Source organism: Urocitellus parryii, chromosome 12 (assembly GCF_045843805.1).
Source record: "Urocitellus parryii isolate mUroPar1 chromosome 12, mUroPar1.hap1, whole genome shotgun sequence".
Taxonomy (NCBI): domain Eukaryota; kingdom Metazoa; phylum Chordata; class Mammalia; order Rodentia; family Sciuridae; genus Urocitellus; species Urocitellus parryii.
The window spans coordinates 31457426-31479028 of record NC_135542.1 but is presented as its reverse complement, the minus strand read 5'-3'; the positions used below and the strand labels follow the sequence as shown (position 1 = coordinate 31479028).

Sequence of the window (21603 nt, the reverse complement as noted above, 5' to 3'; positions counted from 1 at the left end):
AAGGGGAGGAGGGGAGGAGGGGAGGAAGGCAGGAAGAAAAAACTCCCCACACTCTGACTCAGAGCTTTGCCACTGGAAGGAGGTAAGTGTGTGCTTAGCTGCTAGGGAAATACATTCCAATTTAGTGCTCTGGGTACTTGTAGCATGTGCAGGAAATCTAATAGGTGTTCTGGGGTGCTATGACTGGGACTTTCCTTGTCTCCTGCATGAATTCTCTGGTGTTTGATAAAGGATGAAACATCCTTAAAAGCACTGCTGCATTCTTTACATTTGTAGAGCTTCCCTCCAGTATGAATTTTCTGGTGTTGGGTAAGGTGTGCTCTTTGAGTAAAAGCTTTCCCACATTCTTCACATTTATAGGGTTTCTCTCCAGTATGAATTCTCTGGTGTCGAGTAAGGTGTGCTCTTTGAGTAAAAGCTTTCCCACATTCTTCGCATTTGTAGGGCTTCTCACCTGTATGAATTCTCTGGTGTTGTGTAAGTTTTCGCGTTTGGGTAAATCCTTTTCCACATTCTTCACATTTGTATGGTTTGTCTCCTGTATGAATTCTCTGGTGTCGAGTAAGGTGTGCTCTTTGAGTAAAAGCTTTCCCACATTCTTTACATTTGTAGGGCTTCTCTCCTGTATGAATTCTCCGGTGTTCAGAAAGCTTTTGTGTTTGATTAAAACCTTTGCCACATTCTTTACATTTGTAGGGTTTCTCTCCCGTATGAATTCTCTGGTGTTGAGTAAGATGTGCTCTGAGAGCAAAACCTTTCCCACATTCTTCACATTTGTAGGGATGCTTTCTAGTATGAACTCTTTGATGTTTAATAAGGTTTGATCTGAAAGTAAAACACTTGCCACATTCTTCACACTTGTAGGGCTTCTCTCCAGTGTGAATTCTCTGGTGTAGAATAAGGTTTGAGCTACGATTAAAACATTTCCCACATTCTTTACATTTGTAGGGCTTCTCTCCAGTATGAATCCTTTGGTGTTCAGTAAGAGTTGAAAAATTTTTAAAAATTTTGTCACAGTCTTTACATTTGTAGATTTCCTCACTGCTATGCCTTCTCAGGTGTTTAGAAAGGGTTGAGCAATTCTTAAAGGGTTTGCCACATTCTCTACATTTGTAGGGTTTCCCTCCAGTATGAATTGTGTGGAGATTAACAGGGCATGGTTCTCTATTAAAAGTTTTGCAACATTCTATAAATTTGTAGTGTTGATCACTGCTATGGAACTTGTGGTGTTTAGAAAGGGGTGAGCAACTCCATGCTTGGACACACTCCTTAAATTTATGGGGCTCCCTTCCAGGATGAGCTCCACTGTATTGAGGAAGGCTAGCAGCTGGGTTAGAAGCTCTCTCACATTCCTCACTTTTGCAAGGTGCCTCTTGGCCCCGAGTACTTGGATGGGTCATAAGCTTTGAGCACTGAGGAAAGACGTTCCCACATTTATCATCTTTGTAAAGGTTCTGTGCACAATGAGCACACTGATGTTCTCTCATATTGCAACCAGAGCTAAAATTCTTATGTGTCTTGTCACATTCATAATTTTTTTCTCCAATATAAGTACACTGGTAATTGCTTAAGATAGGGACCTCTTTAAAGGTGTTGCTTGCTTTATTACATGTGTTGTTTACTTTCCAGATATCTAAATTTTTAGTAGGCAGTAATGAGTGCATAGGTGCCTTCCCAGAATCATTAAAGGTGTATGTTTTGTCACAAGAAAAAATTCTTTGTTTATTGCAGAATAATGGACAGTTTGTAAGGACAGTTTCAAAACGATCCCTTTTAGAAACTTGTCCTTCAATTATAAATTGAATACTTTTCTGAGCTATTAAATGTTCTTGAGGTCTGATGACATTAAAATTTTCTTTATGGACAGTAACTACTAATTTGTCTTGTCCTTTATAATATGATTTCTGACCTTCACTCTCACCTACACTGTCACATACTTTCTTTTGTTGTAAATAGTCAAGGTCACAATTTCCATATCTTCTCTTTATAACTTTTTTAAATAAATATTCTATGCCAGGTTCTGATGAAATTTTCTGGGTATGATGAGAGGTCATGCCTGAAATAAATGAAAATAACAGTTATTTTACATATTAGACTAGAAATATGCTTTGCATATATAATATAAAATTATAGCAGTCAGTATATCATCAGGGTGGCTAAATAGTACACCAAATGCCATTATTACCCCATAAATATATAACAGTGGACAGAAAAAATTACTTTGTATGAATTATAAACCACATGAGAGTTCACAGTATCCAAGATGAGCATATCATTAAGGAGAGTGATATAATAGAGGAAAGGAAAGTGTGTTACTTTTATCCACTACAGGTCTTCTTCTTCAAGCGTACACCTTAGTACAATTATGAAAAATCCACCAACTTCCTTCTTCTCTATCGATAGCAAAAGGAAATGTGAAACTTAAACATTTCTGACTTTCTTGGGGAAGGTCTGAAAACCACTTGACAGAGAAATGGATTTAAGATATTGATTTTTGGATGACAACAATACAGATATTTAATAGCAGTAGAGAGCCTATGATCTCCAAGGAGAAATATGGATATATCTTTTTAATAGGAACAATACACAAACAAACACGCACATAGCCTATATTAGTATGACTTGGATGAAGTCAACACATGATGATCAAGACAAATGACTTGCTTTTTAACTTTTTTCAATTCTAAAATTTATTTTTATTATACTGAAATACAAACTATTTTTCTATTATGATACCCTTTTATTTGTTCTGATTAGTTATATATGATGAAAGAATAATTTTGACACATCATACATAAGTATGAGTGTAACTTCTCATTCTTCGGGTTGTACCCGATGTAGAATCACACTCGACATGTAGTAATATATGCACATAGGGTAATAATGTCTGATGCATTCTACTATCCTTCTTACACCATACATTATAACTCTTCTCACTCTCCTCTGCCTAATCTGAAGTATCTCTTTTCTTCCCTATTGTGAATTAGCACTCACATATCAGAGAAATATTTGGCATTTGTTTTCTGGGGACTGGCTTACTTTTGCTCAACATGATATTCTCCAGCTCCATCCATTTACCAGTAAATGCCATAACTTTGTTTTTCTTTAAGGCTGAGTAATATTCCATTGTGTATATGTACCACATTTTATTCATCTGTTGAAGGAGACCTAGCAGGCTTCCATAGTTTAGCTATTGTGAGCTGCTATAAACATGAATGTGGCTATGTCACTGTATGATATCCTCACTAATATGAGGTTGTAAACCTCTATTTGTTTACATGATCCATATGAGTGATGTTTTTTTCCATCCTTTCACGTTCATTCTGTGGAATTAATTGCTAGGAGGTGAGATAGCATACTGTTGGGTCTTGATTTTTAAACCAATTTGCCAGTCTATGTCTTTTGATTGACATTAACATTAAAGGTTATTATTGAGATGTGATGTGTATTCCTTGACATCTTGGTTTATTTCTATTTTTTCATATGACTTACTTCCTTCTTTGATTGATGATTCTTTTAGTGTATTTCTGTCCTTTGCTCATTTTCACTTTTTTTTCATTTTATCCTCATGTAATATTTTCTTGAGAATATTCTGTAGTGCACACTTTTAAAAAGTTATAGATTCTTTAACTTTTGTTTATCATGGAAGGTTTTTATTTCATCTTCAAATCTGAAACTTAGTTTTAGTGGGTCTGAGATCCAAACTGTTGTGCCCCTATATATAATTTGATATTTTTCTCTCATGCCCTTTAAAATTTGATCTTTATATTTTATGTTAGTCATTCTTGTTATAATGTGACTTGGTGTGGGTCTGTTGTAATTTTGTACATTTGGGGTCCTGTAAGCCTCTTGTATTTGATTTTCCATTTCATTCTTTAGGTTTAGGAAATTTTCTAATATTACATCATTGACAATATTGTGCATTCCTTTAGTTTGTATCTCTGTACCTTCATCTATCCTGATAAATCTTAAATTTAGTCTTTTAATGTTATCCCATAATTCTTAGAAGTTATATTCATGGTTTCTCATAATCTTCTCTGCATGGTTAATTTTCAAGGTGATATAGTTTCTCCTCATCTGTTGGTGGGTACTTTCCATTAATTTTTGATTGGGTTTTAAAATTCATTTTGAGGATTTCTGCTTGATTTCTTTTCAAAATCTGTTTCTTTATTGATGTGCTCTTTCATCACCTGAAATTTATCTTTGATTTCACTCTTTGCATCACCTTTACATTGTGGATCAGTCCAACTATGTACATTCGAAACTCCTTCTCTGATATTTCTTTTACTGTGTGGTCAATGGATTCTATTACTGGAGCATCGTGGTTTGTTTGGAGCAATTAGTTCCCTTGTTTTTTTTTCATGTTGTTTTTATGTCTTCCCATTTAGCACTATGGATCTGAGGCAGTACAGTTTCCAGTATCTTGCCTTTAAGGGAGAGAGCAATATTAACAGCACCCAATGCAAACAATATGCAGCCTCTTAACAAAATAGCTCCTATTAAGACATCTAGAGTTTTGTCACAATAAGCAGAAATAATGGTTCAATTATTGTAAGTTTGCAAAAAGGTTTTACAATTTCAACTGGTGGATAAACAGAGAAGTGGTAGGATGTGATGTTTATGAGGAAGGATTAGAGAAGTTAGAAGTAAAAATTCATAGAAAGAGTGAAAGAGGTATTAATAGAGGCTAGATGTTAAAAGTAGAAAAGAAAGAAAGATTCCAGGGAGACAGATAAGTGAGAGGAAAAATATATACAGAGTAGAGAGAAAGAGAGAGATAGAGATAGAGAGAGAAATATAAAAATACACAAGAAAACTGTAATATACTATTCAGACATCCCAGTCCTCAATAAACTGATTCATAAAAATTCTTGGTTTTAAAAATGGTAGAGAAGTAAAAAGGGGAGAAATAATAATTTAAAAAATTTTCTCAATGAAAAATTGAAAAATTGTTTCTCTTGGAGTTCAAGTTTTTTAGATTCCTTTCTCAGCTGATATGTGTGGTAGTCTGGAGATTGATGGTAGCTCAGGTCTGGTGGGTGCTAAACTGGCTGGCTCAGCAAGCTGATAGCAAGATACCCTAATACCCTTTATCAAACTTCTGACCCATTATAGCCAACCTTGTCTATCCCCACACACTTTAGGACTCATGGAGCTGGGGACAGCCTGGCTCTCTCTGGCCTCTCTAACCTGTGATTCCCCTTAGTAAAATACTCCTAGTTTCTGACCTTTCCACAGGATTGCTAACTCAGATTGGACCAAGCAGATCTAGTTGTAAACTCACAGATCTGGGTTTCAGATTCTTTAGGCTCTGCTGTGTTGCAGACCCAAGATCTCAATGTTGTTTTAATTTACACACAAAGATGTGACCATGTGATGCAGCAGTAAGATTGTCCAGCACTTACAGAAAGATCTCAGCTACAACAAAACCTCAAGGTACTTTGATTTGGGTCCTCCAGGCCTGTGTCCCCAGATGTAGGTGGTTGGGACCCAAGATGGCAACAGCAAACTAGATGGCACTCTGATATCAGACTTCCGGTGGTAGCTGAAGTGATACAATGTGGCTGGAGGAGGTAGGAATCAGGGCATGCTTTGGAGCATGTATTGTATCTGCTTTCTGATCATCATGTGAACCATTTCCCTCTGCTCTCCTTTCCTGCCATAATATTCAGCCTCACCTCAAGACCCAAAGAACTGAGCTGGACTTCTATGGACTAAGATGTCTAAAACCATGAGCCCCCAAACAAACCTTTCCTCCTTGAAGTTGTTCTGGTCAGGTCCTTTAGTCACAGCAGCAAAATAGCTGACTAAAACAACCAGTGTCCCAAGAGAGAAGAGGCTGGGTGTGAGGAAACCTGCAGGCACCCTAAAAATGGACCTCTAGCAGCAGCTGTAGCAGCCTTGCTTTTTAAGTTTTGTGATTTTGGTTATTTACTGATTAATTTCATTGACAAATTAAATTTCATTATTTACTAAGTATTGGTATTTTAAAATATAAATATATGATGAAATGACTAAATCTAGGGGCTGGGGCTCAGTGGTAGCTCACTCACCTAGCATGCATGATGCACTGGGTTCGATCCTCAGCACCACATAAAAATTAAAAAAAAAATATTGTGTCCACCTAGAACTAAAATGTAAATTTTTTAAAAAAAGGAAAGAAATGGCTAAATCTAGCTAATTATCAAATTTATTATTTCATATAATTATCACTTTAGTGCTCAGAAAACATGGCAATTATTCTATTACCATTCATCAAGAATATAATACATTAGCTAGTGTGGGGGTACAAGCCTGGAATCCCCACAATTTGGGAGGCTGAAGCATGAATATCCTAAATTCAAAGTTACCTTTAGCAACTTAGTAGGGCCATAAGTTAATTAGTGAGATGCTGTTTCAAAATGAAAAATAAAAAAAGCGCTTGGAATGTTGCTCAGTGGTTAATTACTTCTGGTGTTAATACAATATGAATATTTCATGTTAAAAAATAAAATAAATGTGCACAAAAACATAAAGTCATATGAAATTTTAAAGATTTATTGGCAAGAAAAAGTCATATAGCAATATACAATTCATTTTTACTGGAATGATATATCATAAAACACCTTTACAATAGGATTTCTAAGACAAAAAAAATCATCATAAACTTTAATGTGTATGATATATATATATATATATAAAAACTATGCCAGGGCTGGGGTTGTGGCTCAGTGGTAGAGTGCTTGCCTTGCATGTGTGAGGCACTAGACTGGGTTCTCAGCACCACATATAAGTTAGTGAATAAAATAAAGGCCCATCAACAACTATAACAAAAAATAAATAAAAACTAAAAGAATAACTGTGCCATCAATAAAATAATTTTAAAAGAACATATAAATATACTACATTTTGTTATAAAACTGAAGTTAATTTATTGCCAGTTTAAAATATAGTATAATTTTAAAATATTTTTATAAAATCCCAACATAAATGACAAAACAAATATACGTAGAATGAAGTGAAGTGAAAGAGAGACCAAAGAATTTCACCATAAAAATCAGTGGACCACAAGTTAAAGCAATAAGAAAACAAGGTAAAAGAAATAAAAGAAGCAAGGGAAACTTACAAAAAAAAAAAAAAAAACCCAAAACAAAACAAAACAAAACAAAACAAAAACTATATGCAGTCTACAGGAGACTTTAAATCTACGGATACAATGTAAAGAAAAAAGCACATAAAAATATTACACAACAATGACCAAAACCTGATGTAGCAATAATTATCATGTACAAAACATACTTTAAAATAAAAACTTAGGAATACATTTTATCCCCAAAGTAATTTTATTGGCAATATAAACAAAAATAAAAAATAAGAAAGAATGTAATTTTATTGGCAACAGAAACAAGGAACAGGCATACTTTAATTCATCTCACACTGCCATAATTTGCAAAATACTGGAAACTGCCATAAAATCATAAATGTAGGTAAAAAAAATGAAAGCATTACTGATTGATGTGAGGAAACCTGCACTTTAACATGAAATTATCTTATAAAACAAAACAGAGAGAAGGAAAAAAAAGAAAAAAGAAATTTAACTAACAAAATTCTGAATAACCATGGATGTATTATTTTACAAACTCCTATATAACTACAATTTTCAACTATGACTATTTACCCAAAGTAAGCAGCCACTGTAAATCACTGACATTCATTATATTGCCCCCCCGCAAAAAAAATCTGCAGAAAATCCATTATAATATTCAAAGGAGCTCTAATAAGGCAATTTCAATGAATAAATATATACGTAATATTAGAGAATATGCTTTATGACACTAATATATTACAATTGCCCCATGTAGAGGTCTCCAGAAATGTGCATGGATTTCTGAGAGACTTCCACCAAATAATGAAAATGCCAACAGATGATGCTGACCTCACAAAAAGGGACTGTTTGAGCAATTGATTTGAACATTTTGGGACATCAACCCAGGAGAAAGAGGAGACTAAAGAAGTTGAAATCATGCTAAACACAGAGCATCTAGAACAACAAGAGAGATAAACCTAAGCTTCTGGAAAACAATTTCTGTGGCATAATAACTTCTCCACCATCATTTGGAAGTTTGGCTTCCTCCTTGGCTTTTGGATCTCTTACTTGTGTCCTCTGATTCTTGAATTTCTATCCACTTGGGAATATGGCTCAGGGCTCTCTCCTTTGCTCCAGAGGAAGGTGCCCAAATAGAGCTTAGTGATAATAAGATGTGTTCATTGAATTTTTCCTGTGATTACTGATGCTTAATAGTAGTACTGATGATACCACAAAGGGAAAAAATTATACTTTGACACATAGGTTAAATCATTGTATATCACTGAATTACTGTAAGTAGCACTAATCTAAAGTGAAGAGTATATATCACCGCAAGAAATGAAGAGATAAAGGACTAAAAGAAATGGCACAAACTGCCCAATCCTTTTTCTTGAAGGCAAAAATCTTAAACTCGTTAATGAAAAAAAAAATCTCCCAAAAGATATTCTGCAAGGGAAGAAAACTATATAATTAGGAATTCTGAAGGGAAGCTCTGCTCACCCAGGAAGACCAGGTTTCTGTAGGTCTCCAGCATCACATCTCTGTATAAATTCTGCTGAGCAGGCTCCAGGCATTCCCATTCCTCTTCAGAGAAATCAATGACCACATCCCCGAATGTCAACAGTTCCTAAAATAAGAATAGGTCAATTAATAGCACATTGACCATTTGATCATTCACAGAGCTTCAAAGTTGACTGAAGATGAAATGAGAGTTAGTAGAACTGCTGACAAGAAAGTGGGTGATTTTAATTATTCAAGAAAATACATTGTAACAGTGATATTCTCTATTATTTAACACTGACATAAGAGTGTCAAGAGCCCCCTGACTCCAAGTGAATATTCTCCACTTTTATAAAATAAAATGTAAACTTAAGGCATTAACACAAGAATATACATTTTAATTGAGATTTAATATATAATATAAATTGTCTACTTCTCAGACAAGAAAGTTATGGTAGGAAAGGTAATAACATTAAAATATTAAGTATATAACCATAAATCAGAGATTTAATAAAATGCAGACTCTGATTCAGTGGTTATTGGATGGGACCTGGTTTTCTGAATATGTACAGTAATTCCAATCTAGTGATCTTAGTGCCAGAGGGCCGAGACACTCTTGAATAGCAATGAGGTAGGCCACTATAGGGAAAAAAAATAATTAATGAATTTGAGTTCAAGTATTTTAAGGGATTTATGTACTTTTATTAAAATACCAACTATCGGCAACAATCCTTTTTAGCTATTTCAAATACATACTTCATGTCTTAATGCAGAAACCCAAAAGATGTGATAGCTGTAGTGGTACTCCTCCTTTATCACATTTGTCAAATATCCAGTAAATGGTAGAGCCTGATTTTTACCCAAGTTTATCTGGCCTGTAACTCAGTAAAAAAAGGAGCATTAAAGTCAAGTCAAAACGTGAATGTTAGAAGAAGAATTTTTATAGCACGGCAGTGATTACAAATGTGAAGACTAATAAAAGTATTTAAGAAGAAACATGATCAGATTGATCAAATGATATTTAGGTTTCATGTACACACATACAGAAATGTCAACTTCACACATTAAAACAACATTTTTTCATTTAATAAAAATAAGAAGCATATTCTGTTTTCTAACACATATAAACTAATTTGGGATGGATGCTATTTTAAAAGACACTATTGAGATACAGATAATTAAAGATAGCAAATAAAATAAGAGCTACTTTTACTTGGTCTTTTGCACTTTTCATTTTTTCCCTGTTGTTGAAATTTAATTTTGAGATATACTTTGTAATTTTCAGATAACTGAAAAGCTATAACTCTTGTCTCATTCACAGAAAAATGCAAGGAGGTTATGAGGTTTATGAGGTTTAGGTCTGTGAGCTGGAGGTAGAATAAAATGAAAACTTAGAAGACTGTGGTCTGCTTCAGGAGCTCCAGTAATAAAGTCAGTATTCTGGTAAACAAAAGGCAGAGGCTATATTCGCCCAAAGAAAAACATAAGGAAAAATTACTCAGAAAAAAAGAGTTTGTGTATCAAATATGATTGTTCAAGTATATTATTTAGAAAAATCCTACCAAGATGCCTACAAACAGAAAAAAAATTAATTTTATGGAGTTAATTTGGCTGACAGCATTTATACCAAGCAAATGAGGCTAAAACAGTTGTAGAACAAATTTTAACAAAGTTGCATCAACATAAAAGGTCACATCATCAGTGCTGTAATATCAGTGGCCATCAAAACAAAATGACATAATAAGAATTGCAGTAGACTTTCTTTGGCATTCTAAAGATTGAGTCATTTCTAACCATTCTGTTTGTTCAGGACATACTAATTTCTTAGGGGAAACTAATGTACATTTTACTAACACTGTGTATGTAGAGATGATGGAGCATCAAGATGGAAAGTAAACAAAGCATGGTTCCATTCTTCAGCAACATCTAATGACCCCCAAACATGCCCAATAGAAATCTAGGACACCAAGATTTTCCAATATCCATTTACCAAAAAGAAAACCTTTTCAATCTTGCAGGCATGGCATGGCTTAGACGAAAGTATAAGAACTGAAGGCTCCTGGTATAGTGGGTATATAGGGTCACATATATTTTAAACAGATAAAGTTGTTTATCATGAGAAGAGAAGGAATCAAAGTGGCTAAAACATGTTAAACACAAACCTGATCAATAGAAAATTACAGGTCTGCATATTTCAAATATAAGGTAGTTTGGGAGAAAAATACAATGCCACACCTGACGTGGACCACATACCTGGAAACCAACTACATCGTTCTCTTCCTTCTCTAAACTTCCTTCTCAGGAGTGACTGCTTACAATTCAAACCCATAAATGCAAAACATGGGTCTCAAGAAACAAAATACATGGGTCACAAAGATCTTTTATGGAAGCCTCAAGATTAACTTAACTACAAGTCACTGAGCTCAGATCTCTATGTTTCCCAATTTTATTCATTTAGTTTTAGATGAGAAAGAACCCATTACTTAATGGGTAAAGGTATTCACACTCAGTGGGATTTTGTTTTGTACCAGTGGTTGCTGGGATCCAGGGGATATATACAGATTTACTGCTGAGAGACATAGCCAAGTAGGAATGATGCAAGGCATTTTGGGTTGAAAGGTGATGCCAGCAAGCAATTGAGATGATATGATTATGTTAAGATCTACATTCAATTGGATATTAGACCCCTGCTGTCCGCCTCGGCCTGCTACTTTGGAGCTCTAGTGGGACTCCCGGAGACTTCCCATTTGTTGGGAAAGTGCAGTAGGAGGGATTTCCGGAGGAGGGATTTTCCCTGTTGGAGTAGGGGTCCCGGGAGGAGCCTCGTGGTGGCGTGTTCGGCATATTTCCTGGGAGCATGTGTGGAGTGTGCTGGTGGAGTTCAGAAATAAAGTTTATTCCTGCTTCAGTAGCTCGTGATTTGTGCCCAGCCAGACTGCGGCATTTGGTGGCCCGTACGGGGAACGCCTGAAGCTCGGAGGTAAGTGAAATTGCTCGCCCCTGAGGGAAGGCGAGAGAATGGGTGACCATTTCAAAAACTAATGTGTTCTTGTTTTGATTTATTTTGTTTTTGTTTCAAGCTGCCTATCCCTAGAATTTTCTCAGGCAAACTGGGAAAAATGGTTGGCTCAAGGTTTGAAGTTGTTCAGCCCTGAGGAAGAGAAAATTGATACAATGATTTTTTGTTCCGTTTTTGTTTCATTCTGTTTCGGTTTTGTTTTGTGTTATCTTATTGGGTTGCGTTATCTTTATAGTAGATTAGAAATTAGTAAAAAACAAACCGAAGAGTGTTAAGTAAGTTGTTAGAGGTTCAGACCATGGAGAAAGACATCTTAGATCAAGTAAAAGAGAAGGTCTCTCAAGCTAGTCAGACAGAGGAAGAAAATTTAAAGGAAAAGGGGCTATTAGGGAAAAAACTACAACAGAAGGCTGCTACTAACACTGTTCTATCACCAGAGGGTGTAATTCAACCAACAGCTCCATCTATAGAGACAGCTGAGTGGCCCTCAACCCCCATAGTTGATAGATGGAATCCTGAGATAGGACCTCAAAGATTAGCATGCCCTGTACTTGAGCAGGCAGGAGGGCAGCGAATTCACCGTGCTCTAAAGTTCAAAACAGTGAAGCAGTTAAAGGAGGTTGTAACAACCTATGGTCCCCAAGCACCCTTCACTGTAAGCATGGTCAAATCCATTACCAACTTGGATATAACACCAGCAGATTGGGCTAGCATGTGTAAATCTGTGCTAAATGGAGGACAATATTTGTTATGGAAGGTTGCCAATGAGGAATTTTGCACGGAGACAGCTAGGCGAAATGCAGAAGCCAGTTACCCTCAAAGAAATCTAATATGTTATTAGGAAAAGGACCTTATGAGGGTCAACGACAACAAATTGAATATGATCCTGCTATATATGCACAAATTGCTACAGATGCAGTTAGGGCATGGAAGAGTTTAAAAGGACATGGAGATTTACAAGGTCAGTTATCTAAGGTAATACAGAGAACTAATGAAACTTACGCTGAATTTGTAATAGGCTTATTCAAACAGCTGCCAGAGTTTTGGGGGATACAGAACAAGCAATGCCATTAATAAAACAACTGGCTTTTGAGAAAGCAAATCGTTGGTGCAGAAAGGTCATTAGACCATGGAAACATGGAGATTTAAACACATATATCAAATTATGTAGAGACATTAATGAACAAGGGCAAGTTTTGGCAGATGCAGTACAACAAGCTTTAGATGCCACGCCAAAAACATGGTACAATTGTGAACAAACAGGACATTTTTAAAAGGAGTTGCCCCATAGGAGGAGGGTTTAACAAAACTAGGTATCAAAAGAATAGAATACCGGGTATTTGCCCACGATGCTGTAAAGGGAGACATTGGGCTAATGAATGCCATTCTCAAACCACCATAGAGGGTACTCCATTATTAAAAAACGGACAAGGACCAGGTGTTTACCCATGATATCATGGAGAAAGGTATCAGGCTCCATTGCCAAAAAACAGACTGGGGGGCCCAATGCTCTGAGGCCCACAACCACAAATATATGGGGCAATGGGGGAACCCAGCAATACCATAAGGGTAGTGCTCAGGAAACATTATCCATTAAATCCCTCATCAGACAAACCAGAGGGAGGGCAGGGTTGGACATCTGCGCCTCTGCCAGAGCAGTACTAACTCCAGAGATGGGAGTTCAAATCATTCCCACAGGAGTAAAAAGACCTCTTCCCCAAGGAACAGTAGGCTTATTATTGGGACACAGTTCTTCTACACTAAAAGGACTTATGATAAGTCCTGGGGTAATTGATCCCGATTATGAACGTGAAATAAAAATTATAGCTAGTTCTCCAAGAGGTATATCAGTAATTTCACCAGGAGATAGAATAGCACAGTTATTAATAATACCCATCCTGCATGATAAATTTTCCAGTTGTACTGTAGAAAGAGGTTCCAGGGGATTAGGCTTCACAGGTGTAGATTGGGCTATGCTGTCTTTAAATTTAGATTCTCGCCCAATGCTAAAACTAAATATTCAAGGACATGAATTTAATGGGCTACTGGACACAGGTGCTGACTTTAGCATCATATCTCGTCAAGAATGGCCAAAACATCGGCCATTACAACAAGCCACTCAAACGCTTTGAGGCCTAGGAGTGGCAACTAATCCCCATAGAAGTGCAATGGTATTAGATTGGAAGGATCCTGAAGGATGTGAAGGAACTATACAGCCATATGTATTGGATCCTCTTCCTATAAATTTATGGGGACAAGATGCCCTAGATCAATTAGGTTTGACATTAACAAATAACATCAATCCTAATGTGCCCACTACTAGGGATAGACAAGGTTTTAGGAAAGAAAACAGATTAGGAGAACAAGAACAAGGTATAGCAGCACCAATTCAAATAGATCAAGGAATAAATAGACATGGACTGGGTTTTCAGAAGGGGTCACTGAGGCAATAAAAATTACTTGGAAATCAGAAAGACCAGTATGGGTTCCTCAGTGGCCCCTGACTAAAGAAAAGATACAAGTAGCCCATGACCTGGTCAAACAACAATTAGCAGAGGGACATATACAAGCTTCTGTATCTCCCCATAATACTCCCACTTTTGTCATCAAAAAGAAATCTGGTAAATGGAGATTATTGCAAGATTAAAGAGCCACTAATAATGAGATGATTATTATGGGACCTACTCAATCAGGGATTCCTCAATTGTCTGCTTTGCCAAAAACCTGGTATGTTTTAGCTATAGATATTAAAGATTATTTTTTTTCAATTCCAATTCATCCTGAGGATAGTCCACGTTTTGCATTTACTATCCCTGCAGTGAATCATGAAGGTCCTGATCAGAGATATGAATGGAAAGTACTCCCTCAAGGGATGGCTAACAGCCCAACTATGTGTCGAATTTATGTTAACAAAGCAATCCAGCCATTTAGAAATCAAAATCCTGAACTACAAATATTTCACTATATGGATGATGTATTATTAGTACATAAAGATAAAAACACATTGCTAGAATGTTATGGAACACTTACAAATTTATTAAAAATTATAATCTAGAGATAGCAATAAAGTACAATTAAAACTTCCAATTAATTATTTAGGAGTTCTATTATCCTCAACCATCGTCCGAGCACCTAAAATTCAAATACGAGTAGATCAACTCAAATCACTTAACGACTTTCAAAATTTATTGGGAAACATAAATTGGATAAGGCCTTATCTAGGCACACCAATAGGAGAGTTAGGACCTTTATTTGATATCCTAAAAGGTCCATCAGATCCAAATTCACCCCACATGTTAATGCCTGAAGCAAGAAAGGCATTAAAAATTATTGAAACATATATGGAAAATATGCATTTGGATAGAACTGATATAAGTTTGCCTTTATTATTTACTGTACTACCAACAAAAAAATATTCCTACAGGAGTATTTTGGCAAGAAGGCCCATTATTGTGGATACATGTACTTATTCTCCTAACACCATTCTTACTAGGTATCCTGAGGCTGTAGGACAATTAATACTCAAAGGAATAAAAGCAGCAAAGGGAGTGTTTGGAATTTCTCCCAATAAAATTATTACTCCATATACTATGGATCAAATTGATGAGTTAGCTAATGAGTTAAATACTTGGGCAATAATCATGTGTAAATCTAATGTTTCATTTGATAATCACTTACCATCTAATCCTTTGTTGTCTTTTTGGTCTAAGCATCCTGTAGTTTTTCCAAAAATGACAAGAAAAACCCCTATCATGAATGCTCCAAATATATTCACTGATGGGTCAAATAATGGTAAAGCAGCAGTAGTTACCCCTGATCAAACTTTTACATTTTTAGTACCCAAACAATCAGCTCAAAAGGTAGAGCTTAATGCAGTTTTACAAGCTTTTGTAATGTTCAAAGATTCTGTATTTAATTTATTTTCTGATAGTCAGTATATAGTTAATGCTATACTATCCCTTGAAGATGCCGGTAGGATTTCCCCTTCCTCTACTGTTTTCTCTTTGTTTTCCACTATACAAAGTCTAATCTGGGACAGAAAAGATCCATTCTTTATAGGACATATCAGGGCACATACAGGATTGCTTGGAGCCCTTAGTTTGGGCAATGATTTAGCAGATAAAACTACACATGACATACATATTTTCTCTACACTAGAAGAAGCTACAATTTTTCATAAAAGGTTCCCTGTCAATGCTAATACTTTACAAAAGCGTTTTAAAATAACTAAGGAACAAGCCAGACATATAATAAAACAATGTCAAAATTGTGAGATCTTTTTACCACAAATTAATCTTGGAGTCAATCCTAGAGGACTGATACCTAACCATATTTGGCAGATGGATGTCACACACTTGCCAGAATTTGGAAAATTAAAATATTTGCATGTTACAGTTGATACTTCTTCTGGATTTTTGATGGGCTCCCTTCATGCCAGAGAAAAAACTAAAGATATTATAGCTCATTGCTTACAAAATTTTGCCATTGTGGGTGTTCCAAAACAGTTAAAAACAGGCAATGGTCCTGGTTATACTTCTACCTCTTTTAAACAATTTTGCTCATCATTTGGCATTACTCACATAACAGGAATTCCATACAATCCACAGGGACAAGGCATAGTTGAAAGAGCTCATCAAACTATTAAAATGTACTTATTAAAGCAAAAAGAGGGAATTGGAAAGGGGTATATATCCCCCAAAGATAAACTTAAAATAACCCTTTTTACTCTAAACTTTTAAAATTTGGATTCATCAGGGCTTAGTGCTGCGGAAAGGCTTATGTATCCAAAAAACATGTACATAAGCCTAAGGTACTTTGGAAGGATATTCTAACAGGACAATGGAAAGGTCCTGACCCAGTGATTGTCTGGAGTCGGGGTTCTGTTTGTGTGTTTCCACAGGGAGAACAGCAGTGGATTTTGATTCCAGAGAGACTAACCAAAGTGATTTTTACAGACCAAAAAGAAGATGATTTGACTCAAATCCATAACAGCTGATATCCAGAGCTCCAGCTTGGCTATTCTTACATCTGCGACAGTGATTAACCAGGATGCTTTTTTTTCAATATCTATTTTATTACTGCCTTTTCCCACATCATAAAGTTCTATTTTATTTTTTGAGCTCATACAGACCTAGGTTAATGTTTTTCTGATCAGTTTTATTTTTTGACTGTGGAGTTTTTAAACATTGCAATGGACACTTCACCTGTGTAAAGCTACAAGGCCTTTACTATTGTCTTTGTGTTGTACGTTTGTGTGCACTCTTGTGTTTTGTGTTGTATGTGTGTGCATATGTCCATATATCATATATGAGGAGCGCTCATGAAAAAATGGATCCAAATTTTTTTTGTTCATGTGATTTTAATGGTTTAATTTAAATTGGGTAAATAGATGTTGAGGATTGTTTTAATATGTGTACAAATAAGGAGGTTAACAGATATGTTTGTTTACTTTCACCTTTCCTTTTCATTATATTTAATAATTCTGTTCAGGATAATGTAAACTGTTCAGAAAATTGTTTTCTTAGTGCCTGTTGGAATGTTACATATTTTTTTTAGCCATCATTGCCAGAATTCCTATCTTCATCCCACTGCCGGTGAAGACAAAGATAAAACCAAACTACAGCTTCTTCGATAGCTAACACAGTAAACTGTATAAACTGATGCATCAATGAATAATAACTCAACAAGTAATGCTCAATCAAGGAGTCGATTTACTTTGGGAGGAAATGGACATATTGATAGATTCCTCCGCTTTGAACTGCTTGTAGAACTTGCCTGGACTATGTATCACTTGTATACATTGTGAACTATCTTTTGGTGCAGTGAATTGTGGTAATGCTGGAGTATCTTTGCTGATGGTGTCATCAGTGGTACAATTTTTCATAGGAGCTGTCAATTGGCTTAATGTCATGGCATTTCTGTATCCTCCTCCCTTCTGCTAGTGATGGTCTAAAATTTGCGGGCCAACAGAGGTGAGGCAAAGAACCTCACCCCCCACTGGTGCAAAGGCCAAATTTGGGGGCCAACAGAGGTGAGGCAAAGAACCTCACCCCCCCCCCCACTGGTGCATAGGCCTATCCTCAAGTATGGCTGTATACTGGACTGGTAGTCAGTGACAGGTATGATCCAATTGCAATGGTACCAACCTAAGACAGGAGGCTGACGCCTAGAGGTCAGCTCATCCAATGACGGGTAAGGACCATATGTTGTATTGGACAACCTAACAGGCACAGTCCCTAAGCCACATTGCTTCTTGCTTAATTAAACAGAAGGGGGGAGATGCTGAGAGCCATAGCCAATAGGAATGATGAATGGCACTTTTGGTTGAAAGGTGATGCCAGCAAGCCATTGAGATGATATGATTATGTTAAGATTTGCATTCAATTGGCTATTAGACCCCTGCTGTCTGCCTCGGCCTGCTACTTTGGAGCTCTAGCGGGATTCCCAGAGAGTTCCCATTGGTTGGGGAAGTGCGGTAGGAGGGATTTCTGGAGGAGGGATTTTTCCTGTTGGAGTAGAGGTCCCGGGAGGAGCCTCGTGGCAGTGTGTTCGGCATATTTCCCGGGAGCGTGTGTGGAGTGTGCTGGTGGAGTTCAGAAATAAAGTTTATTCCTGCTTCAGTGGCTCGTGATTTGTGCCCAGCCAGACTGCAGCAATTTACCAGTAGCAACATTCATAGTTGTAATAAAATTCATTTTACATTTAGTCATTTTTAGTTTTTATTTTAAAACACATTCTCCCTAAGCTTCCAAGTTTCATCTCCAAATGTTATCTTTTTTTGCATTAGCCTCCTGAGTAGATGGCATCTTAGGCATGCACTACCCACCATGCCTAGCAAAACTCAGTGTTTATGTCTACAGGAGGCAACAAATGTGTAAAGCACTTATATTTCATTCCTCAAGAGGAAAAACAAAAGCATCCATCTTTTTCAGAAAATAAAAGTAAAATTTTATTGCTATCTTCATGATAACAAATAATTTGCTAAAAAGCAAATCATATAAATGACTCTAGGATTTGCCAAAACTTATATCACATGATTTAGTATTAAGCTCAAAAACCCAGATCAATGACTTATTGACAGTCACAGGCTTTCATGGATAAGAAGCTGATAACTTGGTAAATTTGGAATTCAACTATGCTGCTGCCACTCAATTTTTAAAAACTGTATTCATTTTTTTTCTGCAGCCACAATGGGAGAGATATTTTCCCTATTTACTATTTCTGGTAGAATTTCCAAAGCTAAGCCCTGGAATTTCACTTGAAATCACTCCCAAAATACAGGGCCATAGAAAAAACCCAAAGAAGACTCTGAAGAAGAAAGGCAATAAAACATTTAAATACAGTAATGTAAGGCTGACTTCCTTTTCTAAAATCCTACTCTGTCCTGTATCTTTGGATACATTTTCTTATATTTGAAACTCCACTTAAAAAATACACTTTACTTTTAGGGAAAAGCTGAAGCTGAAGTAAGTAAGGAAATATTTTCAAGTTAATAAGCCCAGGAAGAGCAGTGCTGGCTCTAATATAGTCATGACAAATGCAAGGTTAAAGTCAAGATATCCTGACACCTTGGACATTCTCCCATTCCTATTCTTATTCATTTAAGTACATCGTGGATTCTTCAACACCCTAAAGGGTGTGGGTTTTCTTGAACTTTGGGATATTCTTGTTGCATTCATAATTCAGAGAAAATGCAGAGAGGAGAATAAATTCTGTGTTTCCCCCTTAACACCATAACCCAATTTTTAGGCAACCAAAAATCTATGAAATGGAGGTTACAAAAAAAAAAAAAAAAACCCTCATGTTCCAAATGTAAATGAAATTGATATAAGAAGATGTGTCTAAGCCCCAGGACAACCAGTTTTCCCCCCAAGTCTTCTATCCCAACCGTCAATTTGTCCTTTAGGAAGAGATGATCAGGAGGCTTATGGTGTACAGATAATCTAAGAGAAATATCCCTGTGGGTACTAAGTGTCATCTCCAGGCAGTTCTGAAATCTATCACCAGGGAAAAAATAGGACACTGGATAAGGACATGCACCTGGTAATATTTCTGTTGTACTGACCTTTTTATTTCTGTTGAAACATTTATTTTAGCTCGCAGTCTCAGAGGAATCAGTCCATAGTAGATGCACTCCAAGAAAGAAACATTGTGGAAGAAGAATGTTCTTACTCACATCCCATGTGATGGGCTGGCTATGAAATAAAAGCTATGAAAATAGTAACATTAAATAAACATGAGAGACTAGAAATAATTTTTTTAGAGTGGGGGCAGTCATGGGTTAAGCTGAACAGAGGAGCATGGTGTCTAACAAAGATGGAGCCCACTCTTGCTTTATAGTGGTACAGATCCAAGGGGATTGGTAGGTATAAGGTTTCAATGTGGGAGGAGTCTTGTTTTGGTTCTTGCATCTTCACAAAAACACCTTGCTGAAACTGGGGACTATGTCTCAACACGTGAGATTTTGTAAACATGCCAGTTATAAACCAGAACACTTGTCAAAGATATGGTGATAAGATGACTGTGCCTAAGGAAGAAAAAATGAGGCACAAAGATTTTTTTTAAAGCAGCGTTTGATGATTATTCTCTGCTCTTCTCCCATGTGAAACATTAAATTCCTAACAAACATTTCAAAAGCATCATCTATTACATAGTGATATGTGACAACTAAGATAATGTGTCAGTTTCAATTATTGCATAAGTAAACATTGCTAATAATCCTGCAGAGAAAAAAATGATATTTTGGAATCTGTGGAGAAAACTAAAAAAAGAAAGATTTGTTGTCAGTTCTGTGAACAGCTATAGAGAAAACAGGGTCTAAGTTCTGAGATCCTGCCTCTCGTAATGTGGAAGAATCACAGAAAATGAATAACCCTGGGGAGAAAGGATGAGCTGATGTCTGCTGTCAACAAAGTACTTCTCACATAAGGACCATATCTACAAAGTTGGCTTCTCACAGGGTGATGCTGGGTACTCTGCACAAACTGAGAAGACCTAGGGATACCCAGTGATGGCTCTTTGTAGTTACAGAATACCCTGGGTTCAAGCTACTTCCTGATATCCCATTGCATGGTCCACAGAGGTCAAAGGGACATAATGGCATTGTAGTGAATTTAGAATAGTTGCTTCTGGAGCTAATTTTATGTAGGACACAGTCCCCCCACATCTGATTTTTTCTTTTACCAAAAAGATTCTACATTTGCTGGCATTCTAAGTATCCTAGCACCTTCCTAGAGTTCTTGTATGACCTGCACTTCAGAGGGTATCACAGGCCCCAGCAGAGCCACCTGGGCCTCACAAACAGAGGACACTCCAGAGTTCTAGAGGCAAGACAAAGTTCTATGCAACTGTGGAAGAACACCATCTCCTTTCTGGTTGTAAGCCTGATTGGGCAATTCACACCCAGAATCCATGATTGAAGAAAGTATCAGGCCCCACGGTGGCATAGAGTGCCAGGAAGTGCAATTCAAATTCTGGGTGAATGATGGCAGAATGACATATTCTTGGCTTTAGGTCTTCTCAGCCAGTTTCTTGCTCATAAAAAACCTTTGCATTTTGGCACAGTTTTACTCTGGCCATCAGGAATTGGCAGAGTTGTCTCCACCCTGCTTTAGTGGGCTACTCCTATATCTTCATTCAGGACACAGAATGCCAATGCACCATATGTCCCTTTTTCACAGTGTCGAAATGCTCCCTCTTCCAGAGTTACAAGCTGGGTATGGTGGTATACCCATAATCCCAGCAGCTTGGGGGTCAGAGGCAGGAGGCTCAAGTTCAAAGCCAACCTCAATAACTTAGTGAGGTCATAAGCAACTCAGTGAGACCATGTCTCAAAATATAAAACAGACTGTGGATATGGCTCAGTGGTTAAGCAACCCTGGTTTTGATACCCAGTATAAAAAAAAGTCACTTATTTCATTATGACTTAGATAGTCCTTCTTATCTTAACTATAATAATCCAAACATTCATAAACAATTAGCTGAACAGTTTGCTTTTAGTGGTCAGAACAACTATTTA

General features: G+C 36.6%; 1 protein-coding gene across 1 annotated transcript in view; it reads right to left on the bottom strand.

Moving 5' to 3' along the window:
- Window positions 1-101: 101 nt before the first annotated feature.
- LOC113197251 (uncharacterized) overlaps window positions 102-21603 on the bottom strand; it is a gene marked incomplete at its 5' end in the record, with an annotated part of 197566 nt that continues 176064 nt past the window's right edge. Inside the window, 2 exons of the mRNA XM_026409495.2 lie at window positions 102-1186; window positions 3948-3953. Coding sequence (XP_026265280.2) covers window positions 102-1186; window positions 3948-3953 — 1091 coding nt within the window. The remainder of the gene's footprint in view (window positions 1187-3947; window positions 3954-21603) is intronic.